At 42.6% G+C, this 25,354-nt stretch overlaps 1 protein-coding gene across 1 annotated transcript in view; it reads left to right on the top strand.

The window, feature by feature from the left end:
- The window catches only part of LOC120534936, a 46,339-nt gene extending 24,746 nt beyond the window's left edge, over positions 1-21,593 (top strand). Inside the window, exons 4-5 of the mRNA XM_039762443.1 lie at positions 6,121-6,265; positions 20,673-21,593. Of these exons, the coding sequence (XP_039618377.1) occupies positions 6,121-6,265; positions 20,673-21,094 (567 nt within the window). The 3' untranslated portion in view covers positions 21,095-21,593. The remainder of the gene's footprint in view (positions 1-6,120; positions 6,266-20,672) is intronic.
- Positions 21,594-25,354: the final 3,761 nt, after the last annotated feature.

The raw sequence follows: 25,354 nt of genomic DNA, 5'->3' as shown, positions 1-25,354 counted from the left end.
AGCCTAACAGACAACATAATTGATGGTCTAACACACATACAGGTTACATGAGCATCTTGTCAGAGAGGTAAACTGCGAGAAGGGTAATAGTCGGGATGAGCTAAAAGCCTTCCTGAACAGATGAGTTTTGAGTTGTTTTTTTAAAAGAATTCATGGAGTCAGCTGACTTGATTAATTTCAGTAGGTCATTCCATCCATCCATCCATCCATTCTCTAACCTGCTATATCCTAAATACAGGGTCACGGGGGATCTGCTGGAGCCAATCCCATCCAACACAGGGTGCAAGGCAGGAAACAAACCCTGGACAGGGTGCCAGCCCACCGCAGGGCACACACACACGCGCCCACACTAGGGACAATTTAGAATTGCCAATGCACCTAACCTGCATGTCTTTGGACTGTGGGAGAAAACCCATGCAGACACGGGGAGAACATGCAAACTCTACACAGGGAGGACCCGGGAAGCGAACAAAAACTTTTCTCTCGAATTAGCGGTGCCCAAACAAACTGATCAAAAATAAAAAAAAAAAAGGTAAGTAATCAAACTTTAAATAAAACAAAAAAAGGGAAGAAAAACAGTATGTTAAAGGCGGCTTCTGGTTAATCCAAACTTTCACTAATCTGAACAGAGTGTGATCTCATCAAGTTTGGATTAATGGATAATAATAATAATACATTTTATTGATGTAGCGCCTTTCCCATGCACTAGGCATTTCACAGAGTTTAAGAAAGAACGGCAGGGTATACAGCGTTGTGCTAAACCAGATAAAGAAGATTCAGAGAAAAGCCTAACAGACAACATAATTGATGGTCCAGCACACACAGAGGTTAGATGAGCATCTTGACAGAGAGGTAAACTGAGAGAAGGGTAATAAAGTCAAGTAGAGCTAAAAGCCTTCCTGATCAGATGAGTTCCGAGTTGTTTTTTGAAAGAATTCATGGAGTCAGCTGACCTGATTAATTTCAGTAGGTCATTCCAGAGTCTGGGCACTCGCTATACAGCTGAAGGCCCTGCTGTCACCCATGGAGTGTAGATTAGTGTGGGGCACAACAAGATGGCCAGAATTGGAGGACCTTAGTGGGCAGGCAGGCACATAGTGATGGAGAAGGTCACTGATTGTAGTTTGGCGCGAGGTTGTTTAAGGCTTTGTAGGTTATTAGTACGATTTTATATTCGATTCTGTAAGACACAGGGAGCCAGTGAAGACGGAGCAGGATGGGTGTGATGTGCTCGCTGCTGCTAGTTCGAGTGAGGACTCTTGCAGTGGAGTTTTGAATCAACTGGAGCTGTGATATAAGATTAGAAGGGGCACCTGCCAATAGGGAATTACAATAATCGATGTGGGATGTGATAAAAGCAGAGGCAGGTTTCTCAGTGTTAGAAAAGGAGAGGAAGGAGCGAACACGGGATATGTTATGGAGGTGAAAGTAAGAAAGTTTCTTAATGTGATTTATGTGGGTGGAATAAGAAAGGGAGGAATCAAAAATGACACCAAGATTCTTTACAGTAGAGGCAGGTCTGATGAGATCACCGCCAAGATGGACTGGGAAGGAGCTCATTTTATTAAGTTGCATTTTAGTCCCAATTTGCAGGAGTTCAGTTTTGTTGCAATTTAATTTTTAAAATGCAGCCATTTCATCCACAGTCTCTCTTCTGGGATTTTTTTGTTAGCTTCTCAAGATGGATAGAACATCAACAGCACCACCAATTTATTTTGTGTATAGCCTGAAATCACACGAGAGAACTTTATTAATCCCAAAGGTGATATCTGACTTTACAGAAGCTCAATAAATTATTATAACTAATACTGAATAGAATTATCTATTTAGATAGATGGATGGATAAAACTTTATTTGTCCCAAGGGGGAAATTTGGCTTTTTACAGACGCTCAATAAATACATAAACAGATAAATAAATATACAGTGGCCTCCATAATGTTTGAGACAGAGACACATTTCTAAAATTACAAATTAGACCATTCAGACTTGTGATTAAAGTGCACATTGCAGACTTTTATTGAAGGGGATTTGCAGACCTTTTGGTCCCACCACACTTTTTCTGTAAGATTACCCCATTTTCAGGGTACCATAATATTTGTGACAATTGGCATCCCAGGTGTATGTGATCACTCAGGTGGGTGTCATGGCCTCATAAGACACCTCGGCTTGCTTCTCCCCTTTGGAGTCTGCAGTTGCCATCGTTCAATACGAGGACAAGAGTTGTGCCAATGAAAGTCAAAGTCACCATGAGGCTGAAAACACAAGAATAAGACCATTGGAGAGACATCAGTGAGACCTTAGGATGACCGAAATCAACTGTCTGGATTATCAGAAATCACCAAGGAAGACCTCCACTGCTGAGGACAGAGGAATCCGCATTATGGTCAAGAAAAAGCCCCCAGTGCCTGTCTGACTGACAGACCAGAAACAGTCTTCAGGGGGGCCGGTGTGTGTGTGTGTGTGTCAGAGATGACTATCGGCAGAAGACTTCATGAACAGAAACAGAGGATACACTGCACGATGGACACCAAAAAAACAGGATGGCAGATTACGGTTGATGAAAACTGTACACACCGCAATGGCAGGCCTATTAAAACTGTTGTCATGTTAAGTTCTTTGTCGCATATCCTTTGCGCGCAATGACTGCTTGACGTCTGCGAGTCAGACTTCTCCAGGTGCTGAGGGCTTCTCTGGTGATGCTCTGCCAAGCCTTTCAAGTCCTTTTTTTCACCTGCTGTAATCTGGCCATCCTGTTTTTGTGGTGTTCATCTGGCAGTGTGGCTTTTGTGTTTCTGTTCTTCAGTTGTCTCTGACTGACACACACACACACACACACACACACACACACTGGCCCCCAGTAGACTGCGTTTGGGGCTTTTTCTTGACCATAGAGAGGATTCTTCTCTCCTCAGCAGTGGAGGTCTTCCTTGGCCTACCAGTCCCTTTGTGATTAATCAGTGTGTTCTTTCTTTCTTCCTGATATTCCAGAAAGTTGATTTCAGTCATCCTAAGGTTTCACTGATGTCTCTAATGGGCCATAAGGCAAACATGAGAAACATGGCATGGGTAATAAAACATCGAAATTTGAGGTCCATGGCCAGGAAACTTCCCATTGAGAACTTGAGGTCAATCCTCAAGAGGCGAGTGAACAAACAAAAACCCACCAATTCTGACAAACACCAAGCATTGGCAGCCCATTCTTGGATAATCATCATTTAGGATTTGGCCCAGAAGTTGATTGCCAGCCTGCCAGTGCGAATTGCAGAGATCTTGAAAAAGAAAGAAGGGCCAACACTGCAAATATGGACTCTTTGCATAAACTTCATGTTATTGTCAGTAAAAGCCTTTGAAACTCATGAGGACTCTGCTTGTCATTCTACTTCAGTACACCATAGAAACATCTGACAAAAAGATCGAAAAACACTGAAGGAGCAAACTTTGTGAAAACCAACACTTGTGTCATTCTCAAAACCTTTGGCCACGACTGTATTGCTGTTGGTCTAAAGCAGTGGTTCCCAAAGTAGGGGTTGCGACCCCCTGGGGGGACGGGGGGGATCGCGAGATTTCCAAGAAATCAAATACTTTTTTTAAACTTTTTAGAAATGAATTACATTTTTTAGAAATAACATTTTATCCATAACTAACAAAAGATAAAAACTAGTAGTTAATAGTTAAATTTAAAAAAAACATGCAAATTAAAAAGCCATCAGCCTTTCAAATTTCTTTCCGTTCGATCGCGACCACTGAGGTGATTACGACAGTTTAACGACACATCAATGGCGTCAGTTGCAGCAGATCAATTTACAGCACCATGTTAAACATTCCGACATGTGCACGAACCGTGTAGGTAAGTTTCATCGCTTTATGCTTAGGATATTATTTTTGTTGAAATGAAACGTTGGTTAATATCGACCAATGACAACGCAGATTTCCGGCACTCACGTACATTAAAAATAAATACAGGTCACGACTGAACTTGGAGGATGATCTCCGAGTCGCGGTCTCCAGAATTAACCCAAGAATGGACTTGCTGTGCTCCAAGCATTGTGCCCACCCATCTCATTAGGTGAGGTGTTTTGCTGAAGTAAATAACAATTTTTTAAAAAGTTATATGGTTGTTAGAGCGTTATGTTCTTTTTTTGTTGTCATGCTCTTGTTTGGATAGGATATTTTGTCACGAGTCACTGGCATGGTTATTTTGGGGGTCGTGAGCTGAAAAGTTTGGGAACCCCTGGTCTAAAGGATCCTCCCCCGTCGCATTTCTTGACACACTTCTGCTGAATAATTAATTGTATGAAACTCCTCAGGGTTAGCGTGTCACAGGAAGGATGTGTGTAGCATTGTTCATAATGGCTGCCTCTTTTGTTTCCATTCTCTCCTCCACTACTACTTCAGATGGTGGCCATTAATGGAGTCTACCTTTTTCATTAGTTTAATTAAGTAAAAAGCCAAGACAATACCAGAAGAGAAGGCTTCTGGATCAGCTTAGTCAAAGCCCAGATATAAAACTCCATAAAACATCTGTGGAGAGACCTGACAACAACAACAACAGCATTTATTTATATAGCACATTTTCATGCAAAAAAATGTAGCTTAAAGTAAAATAGTAAAAAAGAAAAATTAGAAAAATAAAAGACATAGTAAGAAAATAAAATAAGTCAACATTAATTAACATAGAATAAGAGTAAGGTCCGATGGCCAGGGAGGACATAAAAAAACTCCAGACAGCTGGGGAAAAAAATAAAATCTGCAGGGGTTCAGACCACGAGACCACCCAGTCCCCTCTGGGCATTCTACCTAACATCATTGAAACAGTCCTCTTTGGATTTAGGGTTCTCACGGAAGGACTTGATGATGATGGTCACGTGGACTTCTGGCTTTTAGTCCATCAACGTTGGAGCATCACGATGCTTTGAGTAGGTGGTGGTGGCGGCGCAGGCCACCACCACAAAGAAATGTACTGACATACTGACGATTGACAGTATGTTGGAACTTCCAATCCAAACTGAGCTTCAGAGATTAATGACAAAAAATCCTCAAATCCAGGCGTTTTAAACTTCCACTCAAGTGGGGGTCTCTTTGCTTCAGAAGTGGTCTAGCCCCTGATCATCTTTGAGCAGGCCAACCCCGCTGCTGCAATTTATGTTCAATCTTGTCTCGCTCTTTTATCCGACGTATGACTTGTGCGATAATCAAATGTGGGGCGAAGTCCAAGATATCTGCTAAAAGTACCAACATGCGTGGTCCACACTGGAATCTCTGCCAAGGAGGCTTCTGTGAAGTGCTCAGGAAAGGGTCTGAATACTTGTGACAATGTGAGGTTTCAGATTTTAATTTTTATTTGGCAAAAAATGTCTAAAATCCGGTTTTGGGGGTATTGAGTGTTGCTTTATGAGATTAAAATGAATTGAATTTATTTTAGAAGGCAGCTGTGACATAAAATGTGTACAAAGTGCAGGGGTCTCAAACTTACTGTACATGTGAAAGTCCCAGATATCAGTCTAATGAGGTATTTTATATGGGTTCTCATTTTTAGAAATGTATGTATTTTAATTCAAAGTGTGTGCTTTCCAGCATGTTCTGAGACTTTACCCGAGTGATTTGAATAATAACAATGCTTTATTGTATCTTTTTTTTTAACCTTACACTGTGCCGTCTTGCTGTGTCATACTCTACCATGAAACCTGATGCCTCTCAAAAGCAGAAAGGGATTTTTGTTTTCTTCTGTCAAGGACAACAAAGTGTAGACACCTTCAGCGCCTTCTCACTTTCCTTTTATTTCACGTTGCTCTAGAGCTCCAAGGCATTTCTGTTGTCCATTATTGAGGGTGTCTTGCGCATAATACCCTTTAGGGAACGAGACCCTCGTGGGCTATGCTTTTGGTGGTGTCGTGTAACTGCTAATTCTTGGCATGTGGATTATCAGAAAAATCACAATACCCCAGTGAACCACACCACAGAGAGATCGAGAAAGGGGCTGCCTTAGAGTTCACATTGTCCTCGCGTTTACTGCTGTTAAGCCAAGATTTGTCATTGCAAATTCACCTTAATAAGAAAATGTCCCCTAAGTAATGGACCCTTTTAATATCACACATTTGCATTTCTCTCTCTTTCTACAGGAACTGCTCACTTTAAGTAAAAGACCCATTCCTGATGATCTCCCCGACAAGTTGTTTCTGCTGTGTCAAACGTTATTTTCCTTGTTGACGGACCTACAGACCGGCTTGAAGCAAACGGTGGAAATGACCCCGAAACACTTAAAAGGTATGTAATACTTGATAGGATTTTGTTTTGTTGTAGTCAAGGGGGTCCAAGATGGGAGATCCCATAAATAATCTGGTGTATTGTTGCAGTTAAGATAAGCTCTTTTATTAAAGGAGTCCTCCTCCACCACCATCACCACCTTCTTCACTTCTGTGTAGGGTTGGTGTGTCTGATCAACCTTCTCCATTCAGCACGGTCCTGCCACCTCCCTTTTCCTTCAGATCTTCTTTTGCTTAATCCATCCACCTCTGCATTGGCCTCCCTTGCTTTCTCTTCCCCTACACTTCCATTCCCATCACTCTTTTGCCCACTTCCTCATTGTCTCTCCTCATCACATGTCAGTACCACTTCTACCTCCTTTACTGTACGTACTTGAATGTCTCACCCACTTTTGTTGTATCTCTGATACTCTCATTTCATATTCTGTCATTTTGTTGTAACTCTGGGGGCGGAGTGGTCCCACTGAGGCTCTAGGGATCTGCAATCGGAAGGTTGCCAGTTCGAATCCCGTAAACGGCAGAAGTGACTTTACGTCATTGGGCCCTTGAGCAAGGCCCTTAACCTGCAATCGCTTCGTCTTAGGTGTGATGTTAATCTGCAAGCAGGTCCTCCAACTTGCAGGGAAAATTTAGTGGTTGGTAGCAGGATTGGGAAGTGGAGAAAGTGAAGGACTGAGAATTACTCATCCATATAAGGCCTCAAATCATTTAGTTGAAATCCGTAGAAAGGGAAAAAAAATCTAGGATACGAGAATGACATGGCAAAGTTAAAGCACTAAGTAAGCAATTAAATTATTGGCAAGGATCACTTTCTAATTAAGCAACTTGGTTGGAACAAAAACCTGCAGCCACTGTGGCCCTCCAGGACCGATTTTGCCCATCCCTGTTCTAGGCTAAAGCTACTATTATGTCCTCCCCTGTTTGGGGTTGGGTGGCTCTGAGGCTAGGGATCTGTGCCAGCGTTCAGAAGGCTGCCAGTCAGAATTTCGTAATTTGCCAAAAGTGATTCCACTCTGTTGAGCACCTGAACAAGACCTTCAACCTGCAATTGCTCTGTCCTGGGAGTATGACGTTAACCTGCAGGCAGGTCCTTCAACATACAGTGAAAACTTAGGGGTTGGTGGCTGGATTGGCACTTCAGCCACTATTTTTATATATATATATATATATATATATATATATATATATAAATAAAATCGAGAGAGAGAGAGAGACTCGGCAAAAAAAGAAACGTCCTCTGACTTTCAACTGTTTTACTTTCGGTAAACTTAATGTGTAAATATTTGTATGAACACCAAAAGAGTCAACACCATAAGACATAAACTAAAAATGTTTCACAATGTGTCCCTGAATGAAGGGAGGCTCAAAATCAAAAGTACCAGTCAGTATCTGGTGTGGCCACCAGCTGCTTGAAGTACTGCAGTGCATCTCCTCCTCATGGACTGGACCAGATTTGTCAGTTCTTGCTGTGAGATGTTACCCCACTCTTCCACCAAGGCACCTGCAAGTTTCTGGACATTTCTGGGGGGAATGGCCCTAGCCATCGATCCAAATCGATCCGCTCCAGGGTACAGGCCTCGGTGTAACGCTCATTCCTTCGACGATAAACACGAATCCGTCCATCACCCCTGGTGAGACAAAACCGTGACTCATCAGTGAAGAGCACTTTTTGCCACTCCTGTCTGGTCCAGCGAAAGTGGGTTTGTGCCCATAGGCGGCGTTGCGTTGTTGCTGGTGATGTCTGGTAAGGACCTGCCTTACAACAGGCCTACAAGCCCTCAGTCCAGCCTCTCTCAGCCTATTGCGGACAGTCTGAGCACTGATGGAGGGATTGTGTGTTCCTGGTGTGACTCGGGCAGTTGTTGTGGCCATCCTGTACCTGTCACGCAGGTGTGATATTCGGATGTACCGATCCTGTGCAGGTGTTGTTACACGTGGTCTTCCACTGCGAGGATGATCAGCTGTCCTTCCTGTCTCCCTGTAGCGCTGTCTTAGGCGTCTCACAGTGCGGACATGGCAATTTATTCAGCAGTCCTCATGCCTCCCTGCAGCATGCCTAATGCACGCTCACGCAGATGAGCAGGGACCCTGGGCATCTTTCACAGTCGGTAGACAAGTCTCTTTAGTGTCCTGCGTTTTTAGAACTGTGACCTTAAATGCCAACTTTCTGTAAGCTGTTAAGGTCTTAACGACCATTCCACAGGTGCATGTTAATTAATCGATTATGGTTAATTGAACATGCATGGAAAACATTGTTTAAACCCTTTACAATGAAGATCTGTAAAGTTATTTGGATTTTTAAAACATTATTGTTGAAATACACAGTCCTGAAAAAGGAACGTTTCTTTTTTTGCTGAGTATAGATGGAAATACACTCACCTAAAGGATTATTAGGACCACCATACTAATACGGTGTTTGACCCCCTTTCGCCTTCAGAACTGCCTTAATTCTACGTGGCATTGATTCAACAAGGTGCTGAAAGCATTCTTTAGAAATGTTGGCCCATATTGATAGGATAGCATCTTGCAGTTGATGGAGATTTGTGGGATGCACATCCAGGGCACGAAGCTCCCGTTCCACCACATCCCAAAGATGCTCTATTGGGTTGAGATTTGGTGACTGTGGGGCCATTTTAGTACAGTGAACTCATTGTCATGTTCAAGAAACCAATTTGAAATGATTCGAGCTTTGTGACATGGTGCATTATCCTGCTGGAAGTAGCCATCAGAGGATGGGTACATGGTGGTCATGAAGGGATGGACATGGTCAGAAACAATGCTCAGGTAGCCCGTGGCATTTAAACGATGCCCAATTGGCACTAAGGGGCCTAAAGTGTGCCAAGAAAACATCCCCCACACCATTACACCACCACCACCACCAGCCTGCACAGTGGTAACAAGGCATGATGGATCCATGTTCTCATTCTGTTTACGCCAAATTCTGACTCCACCATTTGAATGTCTCAACAGAAATCGAGACTCATCAGACCAGGCAACATTTTTCCAGTCTTCAACTGTCCAATTTTGGTGAGCTCGTGCAAATTGTAGCCTCTTTTCCTATTTGTAGTGGAGATGAGTGGTACCCGGTGGGGTTTTCTGCTGTTGTAGCCCATCCGCCTCAAGGTTGTGCGTGTTGTGGCTTCACAAATGCTTTGCTGCATACCTCGGTTGTAACGAGTGGTTATTTCAGTCAAAGTTGCTCTTCTATCAGCTTGAATCAGTCGGCCCATTCTCCTCTGACCTCTAGCATCAACAAGGCATTTTCTCCCACAGGACTGCCGCATACTGGATGTTTTTCCCTTTTCACACCATTCTTTGTAAATCCTAGAAATGATTGTGCGTGAAAATCCCAGTAACTGAGCAGATTGTGAAATACTCAGACCGGCCCGTCTGGCACCAACAACCATGCCACGCTCAGAATTACTTAAATCACCTTTCTTTGCCATTCTGACATTCAGTTTGGAGTTCAGGAGATTGTCTTGACCAGGACCACACCCCTAAATGCAGTGAAGCAACTGCCATGTGATTGGTTGATTAGATAATTGCATTAATGAGAAATTGAACAGGTGTTCCTAATAATCCTTTAGATGAGTGTATGTATGTATATATCTCCCAGCACAGTGTCAAGGGCATGGAGGAGATTCCAGGAGACAGACAGGCAGTTACTCTAGGAGAGCTGGACAGGGTCCCTCATAGAAGATCCTTAACCTTGCCGAACCGGCAACCTTTCAATTACAGATCCCTAGCCTCAGAGGCACCACTCCACCACAAGAGTTCCCAAAAAAAAAAAGAGAATAAGAAATGAGACAATAAGAGGTACAATCCAATGCAAACAGAGATCCAAAATGGTCAAAAAAAAAAAAAACAAACATACCAGAAGGTCAAAAAAAACCCAGCAAATTACAAAAGTGCAACAGCAGCAAAAAACAAGCAACTTCAGCGCATTCAAATGAACCACAAGGATCCTTAAACACTCCACTGTGGCTGGGAGGTTGCCACCTCTGTACTGTCCAGGTATCCCCTCGTGCTACCAGTAGGGACACTGAGCGTAGCCAAATGCCAAACAAGTGACAAAACAGATGAGGAGGGAAAAATGTCAGTTGCCTCCCTCCACCTGTTAAACCATTCATTCCTGTTTTGGGGGTTGTCTCATTGTTGCCCCACCTCTAGTGCACCAAAGCAGCTGAAACTGATGAACAAGCCCCTCTGCTACTTAACTGACCAGATCAATAGCCCACAAGTGTCACTGACTTGATGCTATACTCTCATTCAAAAGGGGTCCTTTCATTTTATTTAGCAGTATATGATAACTTCATATATGTTGACATATAAGACCGGATGCAGGTAGACAAGGCCGATACCCATATAACACAGAATAGGCTGGCTGTATTGGTTACTTGGAGTTGTGGTTTATCCTGGCACAGATGAACATTTTGATGATACCAAGTCTTAAGGATGATGTCTACTGCTGGTGGAGGAGTTGCTGCTGCTGTTTCAAGTGGATGATTCTTCTTGGGTTGGTGTGAACTTTCTCTTTGTGACATGGTCATTTGTTTGTGGTGGTCTGTTTTTTCTCATCCAGGCTTTTTGCTGTATCCTCTAACTTCATAGTGAAAAGCATTAATTACCCTTTCTAGCACAAGAAATTTAGATGCTGAAGTTGCCTTCTTGAAATAATGGCTGCTTTACAATCAATCTTCTCAGACTGGGCTCGGTTCTGCCACACAGCTTGGCTTAGCAGAGTAGATTTCGGCTATGAGGTCCAGCAAAAGAAAAGATTGTCGGCTTTGAACTCCCAGAAAGAGTGCGGCTCATCAGCTTTTGGGTTTGAGTGCTGGAGGTCATTTCAGAGAGAGTTGCCCTGTGTTGAGGAGGGCAGCCAGTGTTTGAAGGAGTCTGTAACCTCTTCTTTGGGTTCAAGTCACTTCCAGTTATAAAATCTGTGCCTTTTCATAGGCGTGTTATTTTGGGCATCACATTTGAATTATAGCTTTGTTTGGACTTCAGTGTCAATGTGGCACCTTTTGGTCTGAATGAGTCCACAGCGATGGCAGTTCAACTCTGATTTATAATTGTTATCAGATGAAGATCAAGCTGAGATTGGCACGAACTGCAGTTCAGTGGAGTGCAAGCTGGTGAGCAGTGAAGCTGAATTTCTGCTTCTGTGTTAAATCTGCTGCCTTAACAGGCCTGGTGTGCTGCTAAACGGCCTAAGAGAATGGTTAATGCCCACCTTGCCCTGTAACCAACTCTATCAGGCAGAACATTATTGGGCGACTTCGCAATACACCTTGGGTCATGAACATCTCGGACCACGTACAAATCGGGTTACGACCACAAAGTTTGCCAAACTTTTGCATCTGTTCACGACCACACACTCTGGTGACGAACAAGCCAGTTTCCCTTCCGGTTCGTACGCGCCGATGATTTCCGAAAGTCTCTCCTTGAACAGCGAGAGAGAGCGAGAAGGCAGTTAGACTGCACCAGGCTTGTTTTTAAAGAGAGTGCTTCAAGCATTGTTTTAATCCCAGCTCCTTCATGCCAGAACTCGACTCATGCAAGGTTAGTTTTCTTGATTGTTTCTGGTTAGTTTTTGTATAAATTACAGATTTTTCAAATGTTTGTTTTTCTTCCCTGTGCTTAAAACTCATTAAAAAAAAAGTGTTTACAGCAAGCGGTTCGTAAGGCCGATTAGCGTGAATTCTTGCAATGTTAGTTTTCCTGTTGAAGGTTTTCTCAGTGTTACTCAATGTTTTTACATTTAAATTGTGCATTCTATGGTATAATTAACTATTTTTGTGCTTAAAAATCTTTAAAATAATATATATTTACATACAGCTCGTATGGTCCAGAACAGATTAATTGTATTTACATACAATCTTATGGGGGAAATTACTTCGGTTCACGACCAAATCGGGTTGCGATCAGAGTTTTGGAACGAATTATGGTCGTGACCTGAGGCTCCACTGTACTGTGAAACTGCTGGAAAGTCATCACAGAATCATGTAATTCGTCATGTTCTGCAATTTCTAGTCACTTAACTCTTTTAGGGCTAATTTTTTTTTTGTTTCTTATCTCCCAGGGCTGAATATTTTTCCAAAAACTAACATTTTTTTAAAAAAGAACACAAAGCAATTGTTTAACATATCAAATCAACAACAAATATTTACTTTTGACAAATGTTGCTGTCTTGCATGTTGTATGAGCCTGCATGCTCTATGATTTCACATACATTTTACACAGCAAAGTCTGATCTCGCTCAAAGCAGCCAAATTCAGTCACTGCCACATTGCACTGCTTACAATACGTGTTGCTGTGGTGCCCACTTTTCAATTGTCTGTTGCTGCACTTTCTCACATATATTGTTAGTGTGTACTGTAGAGAGACAAGTCACCCTTTTGCCATTTTGCCATTCCACTGCCACCAAGTTTTCTGCCCGCATGAAAACCGTATTGTCACCTCTTTTAATCTTCTGAAACTTTATGAACTTTATGCATGGCATTATAGCCTGGCTCACCCCATGAGATTTGCTTCTGTTTATTACAGAAGTGATTAAAACTTTGCAGCAGCACGTACCTATCACCATGCTGCATAACCTGTCCAAAGCCGCCAGGGGACAAAGCACGTTTGGACCAATGCTCCCTGAAGTTACAGTATATCACCAGTTCTGTCCCATCTCTATTTGTAATACCACAGCACGCTTCATCTCGTCTTTTGTTGTGTTGAAAAACGAGAATGCGATGCAAACGCAGCCCGCGATTCAAAACATTTCTCTGCCTACCTGTTTATCTCGTCTGACGGTAGCTGAAAAGCAGCATCAGGAGAGAGCAGCCTGAAGTACAGCAGCTGGTGATCTGTCGTGTCCAACAGCAAACCATGCCGTCTTGTGAAGTCCAGCAGCCAGATCGGCTCTCAACGGATCAATGTCTGTGTATTTATCCCACGCGAACCTTGCCGTAGATGCATCGGCTGTGCGAAGCGCTCAACTGGCAGCAGATCCGCTGGCGCGGCATCGGCTGGTGTTTGATCAGCTGATGCCGGCTTCTCACTCTCTCGCTCGATCTCCTGATCACTGTCAATAAAATCCAATTCTGAAAAATCAGAGTCCGACTCCGCGATAATGCGCAAAACATTGTCTGCCGAGTGTTTTCTTTTCCTCGCTTCGCTCCCTTGTCACATGTCGATGCCATCTTGCCATCATTTACATTTCGCAACTCACGCACACGCTAGGATTAGTTGGCGAGTCAACGAGTCTAGCATTCCTCCAAGCACAGAGGGAATGCCTGTGACATGACCGTGAGATTTGTCGCCATTAACAGCTGATTATCGCCCTCCTATCCCTGGATGTCGACTTTAGTCTACATGCGCCCTCAACCCCTCCTGTCGACAAAAGTCGACATCTGCCCTAAAAGAGTTAAACTGGTGCAGTCCGGTGACGAGGTCAGCAAATTCAGTCATTAAGTCTGACATCCCCTCTGCCTAAAAGTCATGTAATGTCCCACTACTTTTTACTGTGAGCAAAATCTCATTTACATGGCATTTACCTTGTGTGAAGAAACTTGCAGATTGCCATCATACTACAACTGTAAGGGCCGGTTTATACTTCACACTCGCAACATGTACGCATACGCATCATGGCTGCCACACGTTCTCAGCGTTCATTTGACGTGCCTTCAGAAATTAACGCGAGTTGCATTACCAGCAAAAAGTCTGGGGGCACGGTGTGAAAGTCGGCATGTGACGTCAGAGGCTCTATTTACTATTGACATGTGACAGAAAGCCGCTTTGCAGGTCCTAGAAGATCGATGTGCGTGCTACGATGTTTGATGATATGAAGCAAATTGCCAACATACAAATGCATTCATGGTGCTTTTATATTCAAGCATCACATATTCCCATTTAAAATGTATTGCATCAGTACAAAGTCTCGCACACCATCTTCTGTGCCCCACAACAGCATCAGAAAAAAGTGTTCAGGACACAGTGAAAAAGTGTATTTTGTGATTTAAAGTGGAAATTTGGCTTAAATTTTTAAATGTTCACTTTAATCTTAGTTCATTTTATCATTAAAGTAGACTGTCATAAATGTCATCTTAAAACCGACCCAGTTGTTAATCATTTCATGCTTCTGAGGCCTCCTCCTGACCTGACCGCAGCGGCAAGCAGCATCGCCACACAGAACACATTCCCTTTTCTGATATTCCAGCTCTCTGCACATTTACAATCAGATTTATACTTTATCACTTTTGTGATGAAGTGCATTAAAATATGTTTGTTACATTTTACAGATAAGTCGTTAACTTCATTTAAATAATGAATACTGTTAATAATTACACATATGGTGGTTACACGGTGGCAGTGTGGCAGCACTGCTGTCTTGCAGGGAGTCACGTCCCTGGTGTCACCTGCCTGGAGTTTGCATGTTTTTCCTGCTGGTTTTCCACAGTGGGCTCAGATTTCCTTCCAAAGACATGAAGGTTTGGGGACTTGGTGACACTAAAATGATGCCAGTGTGTATGCGAGTGCTTGTGTTCACCTTGCGATGAGCTGATGCCCCATCCAGGGATTGTTTCTGCCTTGTGCCCAGTGCTAGCTGGAATGGGCACACCCTCGAATTGATGGATTTAATCATTAAACATCCTTTTCAGAGTTATTGAGGCAAGGTGTCCTCGGAATTCAATGAGTGTTTCAGGCAATTCATAACACAGCGAAGCCAAGACTGTTCTCACCGTGATGATATTTCGCACTGCCACCTGGTAGAATCTTCCAGATTTACGTAAAGTATGGGCACAAGTATAAACAGTACACTGCTTGAGTAGCAGTAGCGTCCTCAGGCACTTGCATTGCGTGAAGTATAAGCCTGGGCCTAACACTGCCAAGCAGGATTATACACCACCTCCCTCTGGGGGACACAGTAGTGAGTGTGGGACACTTATATATTTGGCTACATGGAAAGTGTACATTTCATTCTCATCTTGACCCCTTTTTCCATGTTCTTCCATGAGATGCATGAGCTCCACCAGATACCGAAAGACGGCTCAGTGACTGTAAAATGGTGCATCATGAGTGGGTAGAGCCTGCTATTGACTGGCATCTCATTTGGGGTTGGTTCCTCCCTTTGTGGACAGAACTGCCAGGCTAGGACACTGGCTTCCTGTGCCCCTGATTGGACGGAAATCTTGTAACAGGTAAACTTGAAGGTGGCGGTAGCAGGATGGAAAGATTGAAGTTGATCAAGTATTGCTACATATTAAAATTTTCTTCACTAGGTGTAATGAAGTGAAGTAAAATGCCACCTTTTATTGGCTAACTAAACAGATTACAATATGAAAGCTTTTGAGGCCCCTCAGGCCCTTTCTTCAGGCCAGTTGTAGAACAGAAATTGGAGTTCCCTGCAGAATTAAAGACCCAATAGCCAATACAAGATGGCATTTTGGTTCACTTTTCATTACACCATAATGGCTAACATGGTGCATCACCCTACTGATACATCCCTAGGCCTAACCGCTTTTATTTGCATCATTTACTCCATTTATTTTTCCACTTTGCTGTGGTCGATTTCAAATAAGTACCACATTTAACATCTTAAAGCATAAACGTTGAATAATTAAATCTGATATTTTGAGATACCTGGTAGGTTTTAAAGTGCCTAAAGTCCCACTGACTGCTTTCAATGAGCAATGCTCATTCATCCTCATCCATTCATTTTTCTACAGCTTGTCCAATACTGGGTCATGGGGGCAAGTGTTAGCAGTGAGACCCCCAACTTCCACCTTGCCAACTCATTATGTGGCATCCCAAGGTGTTCTTGGGCCATCTGGGAGATCTAATATTCCCAGCATGCCCAGAGTCTACTCTGGAATCTTCTCCCAACTGAAGGCATCTGGGAGGCATCCATATCGGATGCTTGAACCACCTCAGTTGGCTCCTCTCGATGCTATGGGTCAGCAGCTCTACTCCAGTCCTCTCCCAAATGTCTGTGCTTCTTATGGAGAGCTCAGGCACACTGCAAGGAGAGCTCATATTGACCACAGTCTCTCCTTTTGTTCTTTACGCAAAGCTCATGACCATAAGTTAGGGTAGGGGTCTCAATCGCCAAGTGAATGAAGAGTGTTGTCTTTGTACTCCATTTCTTCCTCGCCACTACAGTTTAATAAGGTGACCACATAAGTGTGAATGGCATGCCAGTCCACCTGTTAATCTTTTCCCATCACTCGTCAACAAGAACACCTCCACTTGAGACAGTTACTCTCCCCACTCTCGGAGAGGACAATTCTACCGTTTTCCAGTTGAGGGCCTTAGCCTTCAATTTGGAGGTGCTGATCCTCATCCCTGCCACTTCATACTCAATAGCAAATCATGTGTTGGAGTTCATGTCTCGAGGAAGCCAAAAGGAGTACAGCATCTACAGAAAGTAGTGATGCAATTCTAAGGCCACCAAACTAGACACCATCCCATCCCCAGCTGCTCCTTGTTATGCTGTCCATGATAATCAGAACCTGGATAGGAGACCAAGCGCAGTGCTGATGATTTATCTGAATATATGGACACAGCTCTCATTCCAGTTATACAGGAATCGAATAGCCCTTAGCAAGGACCCCGGGACCCCATACTTTCCCAGCACCCCCTAGAATCTCTCAAGGTCATACACTTTCTCGAGGTCCACCAAGCACATATGTAGGCCAATTGGGTGTAATCCCATGGCTCCTTCACCATCCTCATGAGGGTAAAGCGCTGGTTCACTGATCCACATTGCACCTCCTGGATCTAAGGTTTCACGACTGGATGGAGAGTCCCCTTCTCCAGTACCCTGGCATAATTTCCCAGGGAAGCTTAGGAGTGTGATCCCCTGGTAGTGTCTGGGCGTAAAATGCACCAGAGGTTCTCACCTTGAAAGAAGGCTCTAGGAGTCGAAGACCAGGCAAACGGAGTAATTCGCTTTATTGTAACAGTCAATAACGCGGACTCAACCCAATTAAGCCAAACTGAGTTGAGCCCCGAACAAGCTAAAAATCACAGTTTTCATATACACACTAGGCTGACCCGCCTTTTAAGTTGACCACTTCTTAAGGCAATTCAATATGTAGATCAATTTGATATTTTATACAAACTCATTAATTTGGTTATATTGCATTTGAGCAGGATTACTTTAATACTCGTAGTTTCTGTTATTTTTGTGATGAAATTTTAACTTTTTTTCTATATTGAGGTCGCCCTTTTGAACCCCCTGATATTTACTACGCGGTGAGGCATTTGTACTCGATCAACATTAATTATTTCCAGAGACATAATTTTGTCTATTTTTCCAGCGCATCGTGCACAAAAGCAAGGGAATGATGGGAGCACCAGAACTCTGCTCACATCATGTCGCTTCGTACCGCAAGCTGCAAGTAGTAAGTCTGTGATAAGCGGAATACCGCTACGCTTTCCACTCACGGGACGGAAGGACAATCCCGACCGCTTTTATATAGTAAGAAAGAAGAAGATATCGCACAGTCGGAGTAGAAAATCATCTTTTACCTGGAAAAACGAAACTACAAATCCCATCGTGCATTGCAAAATGGACGGGGCGTGTGTGAAACTCCGCGCCTGTGTAGCACTCACGGGACGGAAGGACAATCCCGACTGCGTTTATATAGAAGGATCATTTCAATCAACTCATTTGCTGCTTATCCTGACTCCCTGCTCCAGCTGGCCCCTTTCAAGTCCTCTGAAACAACGCCGTTTATTTCTAGAGCACATTTTCATACAAATGATGGAGCTCAAAGTGCTTTTACATGTTGAAGAGAAAAGACAAAATAAATAAGAATTAAAATTAGGGAACACTAATTAACATAGAATAAAAGTAAGGTCCAATGCCCAGGGAGGACAGAAAAAAACAAAAAAACTCCAGACGGCTGGAGGAAAAAAAAAATCTGCAGGGGTTCTGAGACCACCCAGCCCCCTCTAGACATTCTACCTAACATCAATGACCTCAATCAGTTCTCGTGGTATTCAGGGTTCACATGGAAGAACTTGCTGATGACGGTCATGTGGACTTCTGGCCTTTAAACCATCAATGCAGGGACATCACGGTGCTTTGATCAGGTGGTGGTGGCGCAGATCGCCAATCGCAATCCGGAAAAAGAACAGAAGAGAAAATAGGGGTTAGTACAGATTTTGAATATGAAACCATGAATAATAATAATAATTAATTGAATATACAGAGCATCAGGATTAAACAGAAATGAAGTTATGAGAAAGCCACGTTAAAAGAAGTTTTTTAAAGTGCTCCACCGTATCAGCCTGGCGAGTTCCTATTGGCAGGCTATTCCAGATTTTAGGTGCCTAACAGCAGAAGGCCGGCCGCCCGCCTCGCCACTTCTTTTAAGTTTAACTCTTGGAATTCTAAGCAGACACTCATTTGAAGATCTAAAGTTTTGATTTGGAGTGTAAGGTGACAGACATTCTGAGATATAAGATGGAGCAGATTATTTAAGGCTTTGTAAACTACAAGCAGGATTTTAAAGTCAATTCTAAATGGCACAGGTAACCAGTGTAACGACGCTAAGACTGGCGTGATGTGCTCGGGGTTTTCTATTTCTTGTTAAAATTCTGGCAGCTGCATTCTACACTTGTTTTAATTGATTTATGTCTTTTTTGGGTGGTCCTGAGAGGAGTGCGTTACAGTAATCTAGTCGACTGAAAAGCGTGAACTAATTTTGAGCATCTTGCAATGATAGAAGAGGTCAAACTTTTGCCATTTTTCTTAAGTGAAAAAATGCGGTCCTAGTAATCTGATTAATATGCAATTTAAAATTCAGGTCAGAGTCAATAGTTACCCCTAAATCCTTTACCTGCATCTTAACTTTTAATCATTATGCATCAAGTTTATTTCTAATAACCTCAATATATCCATTATTGCCAATCACTAAAATTTCTGTTTTCTCTTTATTTAGTTTGAGAAAATTACTACTCATCCATTCAGAAACACAAGTCAGACATTGTGTTAGTGAATCAAGAGAGTCGGGGTCATCAGGTGCTATTGATAAATACGATTGCGTGTCATCAGCATAGCTGTGGTAGCTCATGTGGTGCCCCAAGATAATCTGACCTAACGGAAACATGTAAATCGAAAAGAGCAGCGGACCCAGGATAGAGCCTTGTGGGACACCATATAGGATATCGTGTGTCTCTGAAGTATAATTACCACAGCTTACAAAGAATTTTCTACCTGCCAGGTATGACTCAAACCAATTTAAGACCCTGCCAGAGATGCCCACCCATTGACTAAGGTGATTTCTAAGAATATTGGGATCAGTGGTGTCAAATGCGGCTCTCGGATCTAAGAGGTTGAGAACAAATAAACGGCCTCTGTCTGCATTTACCCGCAAGTCATTTACTACTTTAACGAGTGCAGTTTCTGTGCTGTGATTTGTTCTGAAACCCGAATGAAACTTATCAAGAATAGCAGGTTTATTGAGGTGGTCATTAAGCTGCATAATGACTGCCTTCTCTAGGTTTTTACTTAAGAAAGGCAGGTTAGAAATAGGTCTAAAATTTTCAAAAGCAGAGGAGTCAAGATTATTTTTCTTGAGCAGGGGTTTAACTACAGCAGTTTTAAGACAGTCTGGGAAGACCCCCGTAAACCACCGATATATCTCATGTTTTGCCATCCAATATCTTTTCTCACCTTCCTTATTTCTTAGCTGGCGTTCAACCAGCAGGTGTTCCCCCTTTACCAACCTCGGGCTGTCTCCATTCATCATTCTTCCCCTTTTCTGTCCGTCCATCCATCCATTTTCCAACCTGCTATATCCTAACTACAGGGTCATGAGAGTCTGCTGGAGCCAATCCCAGCCAAGGCAGGAAACAAACCCCGGGCAGGGTGCCAGTGCACCGCAGGGTGCGCACGCACACACTCCCACACACCAAGCTTCTCTGTACTTTTAATTTATTAAATATTGGTGGTTTCGCTCTGAGCTTAATTAAACAGAATTCTGGCACATGCCTTTATTTAACTATTTGCTTGGCATACCTGACTCGTGTTAAAGCTCACACTAAGTTTAATGATTATAAAAGACCATACTAAGTTTTATATCTACTTATGCTAATACACAACTTTATTTTCCATAATAGTTGGAGCACATCGGGCCCACTACTTCTGTCTGCCATTCCTGGGGCAGTGCTCCCCACAGTGCCTTCAGCATTTTTGGGCAGATCCCGTCAAGCCTTTCCAATGAGCAGTTGCTTACCGTACCCGTACTATAATATTTAATCTTTGTATGAAATGATGAGAACATTTAATGATAGAGTGGTTTCCATTTGCAGACCCTGCAGGAGTTGGTGGTGGCCATTAGTTCTGCTTCTTGATCCTTGTTTTATAAATTAATATTTGGCAGACTAAAATTTCTCATTTCCATAAACAGCTTGGAACACTCCGGACCTGCAGATTCTCAAGCCGCACCTCCAGTCACTTCCCAAAGCCGCTGAGACTTTGACGAAAACTTTGCACATTCTGTGTGTGGAAGTTCATCAAGAACTCCAAGATCCCTCAGCCGATGACTATTGGGCTGCGATGAATAAGGAGGCAGAGATGGCCGCCCAGGAGTTCTTGACCTCTGTGAAGGAGTTATTGAAGCTGCTGGAAAGACTGCGTGGTGTCGATTGTCCCGACTCGGGGAGCTGGATACAAAAGCACAAAAAGATGCCCCCGAGTGCACGGTGGGAGCCGTCCATCCAGCTGTGGGCGAGGAGCGGCACTGCTGTGCGTGACGTGGTCGCCAAATTAAATTATCAGTCGTTAAGTCAGCAGGGCTGGAGCCCTGAGAACAGGAGGACCATTTCGTGAGGCGCAGGCTTTTAACGTTCTTAATAGAAAAGAGTTGCCAAAACACGATGACCTTGAATGCTAAATTATATTTCGAATATCTCTCTCGATTTGTGAATAATAGGTTGTTCTCTGGAGGAAATGTTTAGATTTTATATTTTGTGCTATTTACACCTTTTGTATGATTTTTGTTTTTTTCTGTAGATATGTCATTATGTGTAGATGTTATTAGTAAAACTTCATCAAATACACCGTCACTTTCTATATAAGCACTTATTTGGGTTTGGTTTGCTTCAGCTCTGAGTGACACAGTGCTTAATTTGTGCTTCAACTGCCAGTAATTGTACATATTTAGCTGTTTTATTCCACTTAAAAATAATAAAAAAAAAATTTAAAAAAATTAAGACTATTTTAAACAAAATGTATGAATCATTGAATGTAGGGCGATGGACTGCATTTTGCATGCTTATGTGAAGTTGACGCCTTTTTATATAAAAGTGTGTATATAAAAATGAATTATTAAAACAGGATGGTTTTCTGTGCCTTTTTTATTAATAAACCTGAACTTTCAATTTAGGGAAATTTTGAAGTCTAGTGGTGAACAAGCTGGTTCATATAGTGCCTTTCCTCTCAGCATTGGATCTCATGATCTCATTGGTGGATTTACTGGTTGCGGTCAGATCCATTTGGACAGTGACCCCATTGTCATATTATTTTTGCTCTGTGCGCCTCCACAATGGATTTGAAATGAAGCAATAATTATGTGATTGAAGTGTGGGCTTTCAGCTTTTAATTTAAGGGGTTTAACACAAATATTGTATGAGCCATTTAGCCATTTTCGTATGTGGTCCCCTTATTTTCAAGACTCTGAAGTATTTGGACAAACTAACAATCATAAATATCACGATCATGTTTAATATTTGGTTAAAAATCCTTTCCAGTCAATGACTGCCTTAAGTCTGAACCCATGGCCGTCTCCAAGTGTTTGTTTCCCCCCTAGTGATGCTTTGCCAGGCCTTTACTGCTGCGGTCTTCAAGTGCTGCTTGTTCGCTGGACTTTGTCTTCAGTAAGTGAACTGCATGTCCATTTGGGTTGAGCTCAGTTGATTGACTTGGCCATTGAAGAATATTCCACTACTTTGCCTTGAAAACCACTTGGTGTGCTGTCCCAGCATATTTTGGCTTATTGTCCTCCTGTACTGTATTTGTGAATTTCCCCTTGGGATTAATAAAGTATCTATCTACTGTGAAGAGTCGTCCTGTCAGTTTTCTTTGCATCTGAGCAGACAGTATGGCACCCTGCACACTTCAGAATTCATCCTGCTACGTCTGCCAGCAGTCACATCATCAGTAAACACAAGTGACCGACTTCAATTGGCAATCACACACGATCAGGCCATAACACGGCCTCCTCCATGTCTCACAGATGATGTGCTATTCATTAGATTAGAAGCTGTTTCTTCTCTTCTCCATACTCTATCATTCTAGTACATATTGATCTTAGACTTCTTTGTCCAAACACCAGTGGTCCAGAACTGGACAGGCTTTTAAAAAGTTTTCTGGCAAAGTCAAATCTGCCCTTCCTATGCTTGAGGTTTAGCAGTGGTCTGCACCTTGTGGTAAACCCTCTGCCTTTACAATCGAGAACTTCATGAAAGTAGACTGGCAGTGATAGGTTGACCTCCCAGAGAGTGGTCTTGGTTTGGGTAAATGTTGTGAAGCAGTTCTTCATCAAGCACACAATTCTCTGATCATCCCGCACAGTTGTCTTCTGTGGTTTTTCAGGCCTTCTGGTGTTGCTGAGCTCACCAGTGAGTATCTTCTCTTTAAAGATCTACCAAACGGTTGACTTGACCACTTCTTGGTGCTTCATGCATAAGGCCGTGCGTAGAATTCACACTATAACAGGGTGTACGGTCAAAAGCGAAAATGTGCTTGTGCATAAAAAAATCCAGATGCATAAATCTGTCCAAACGCCAGCTTCCGTGTTCTTCCGCTATTTAAATCCCAGTCAGCGTGAAAAGTAACGCACGTGCACGTGCCTGCTGTCCCGCCCTGTCTCCTCCCAGAATTTCACCTCTTTGAATATGTAAATCAATATAGTCCTTCAGCGCCACGTTCTGTGAAAAGGCAATGGCAAAAGCACGGGGGGAAATAGAAGAATTTCAGCAAATACCAAGTGGAGGGCAAGGAAAACGTACTATTTGTTGGTTTAAACAGTGATGTAAACAACAAAAGGAAGTTGATCGAGTGACCGTGTCGGAGAAACTCGAAAGCTCAAGTTAACAAAGTCACACAGTGCCCAAAATAAAGAAGCGTCGGATATCAACATTGCCATGAAAAAGCGAGTCATAGCCCACCGTCTGAGTGGCATATGAAAGCTTATTAGGGTACAGAGAAAAAAAAGGCACACAGTGGGGAAAAAGCACGAAATGTCAACTTTAATCTCGAAATTTCCACTTTAATCACGTAGTTTATTGTGTCATTAAAGTATAACATCATAAACTTCATCTTAAAATCGTTTAATATACTAGTTTATAAATCCCATCATAACGAAAGTAGCATGTTAAATGCTGTATTTGATCTTCTATGTGTGAGAATCACTACGTGCTTCTTAAACTGCCTTTCTCTTCCTCCAACAGGACACAGAAATCCATTACATTCGTGATATTACAGCTCTCTGCATAATTAAAATACTGAGATGTATATGAGATATCATTTTCATGATGATAGGAGTTAAAGCATGTTCTTAAACATGGAAACACGGTGGCGCAGTGATTGTTACTGCCTCATGGAAGATGCTTGCTTTGCCGTGCGCAACCTTTGATGAAATTATTACAGCAGTCCTGTCTCTTTCAAACGTACTAACCTCCAATTCCTGTCCTTACTTTTCTTTCTCCAAATACCCGATCACCACACAATCAGCTCTGTAATAGACGTTAAGCCATCTGCAAGCTTAGAATCCCGATTCTTCAAAACTTTTAAGGAACACTGAAATATCTTCGTAGTACGTGTTTAGAAAAATGCAGAGCGAGGCAGGAACAATCCGTGAACGGAGCACCAGCTCCTCACTAGCACAGCGACACCATGTCGTCACGTTTAATTATTAACAATATAGATTACTAGCAAAATACCCGCGCTTCGCAGCGGCTAAGTACTGCCTTAAAATTTTTATTAAGAAGAAAATTAAACCTTTTTAAACTGAGGGAAAATATACCAATAATTATTTGTTAAGGATCTATTTGTATACCACATTGTGAGTTCGGCCCTCCAGTTGTAATATGACCAAGCTGTGCGCTGAGCTTACTCTTGAGCATGTAACGTACAGTCGGCCATGTGAACAGTAATCTTGTCTCAAATCTCACAGCTTGGATTGCTGCTGTCATAATCGGTTTGAGTTTCATGGTTTGTTTCAATTACGACAGCATTTGTAGGACTTGTGTTGAAGTGACATTCGGCATCTGTCAAACGTTGTAAGTATATAACCGGTTTCATCGATAACTTCACATCCAGCTTTTGAGAGTTTAAACATTCATAAACATCAAAGTGTCCACTACTGAAATCGTCACCTGTGAGTCTAAGATGTTTAAGAGGCATTGGCGGTTGTCCAAAGGTGTAAAATATTTGGCCATTTCGGTACACTTGAAAGCGACAACCAAACAATTCAGTGGCAGCCATCAACTGACATGCAGAACCATAGGTGAAGGGCTTAAGCATTTCACTCTTCTAGTGCTCCTGTGTAGTCTAATGATCTCCTGTACCGTCATCAGTCCACACCTTGAACCTGTCCCAGTCATTCAATACATAAGACACAATGTTCCTCCAGATATCAAGAGTGAGCCTGATATGGCCGTGCAATATGTAACACAGAGAATGGAAAAGGTAGGTGCCATCTCTGGGCATGGAAACCACTTGGTAAGTGACAGATCTTTGATCGATGGTCATCACTTCGATAGACATGTTAATGGGGGTACGGTTGTAATGATAAAAGAAATGGGTACCTGAACAATGTAAAGTAAGTCTAAAATACCTACACAATAACTATAATCGTAATAAACGAACAATAAAACAGCAGAGAAGCTGTGGATTAAATAAAAAGGCTGTAGTTATCAGCAGGGAGACGTGAATCCTGTGGCGAAGCAAGAAAGGGAATGTAGAGACCGGAGTGACGGACGGCCTTATATAGGCAGGCAGCCAACAACGTGGGAGACGTTGGGATGGGGAACCCAATGCCGGCTCACACGGTGACCGAGCTGCAGGCCATGAACATATATACAGTGG

This window comes from Polypterus senegalus, chromosome 9 (genome assembly GCF_016835505.1).
Source record: "Polypterus senegalus isolate Bchr_013 chromosome 9, ASM1683550v1, whole genome shotgun sequence".
NCBI classification, from domain to species: Eukaryota; Metazoa; Chordata; class Cladistia; order Polypteriformes; family Polypteridae; genus Polypterus; species Polypterus senegalus.
This window is presented reverse-complemented; position numbering and strand designations above follow the sequence as displayed.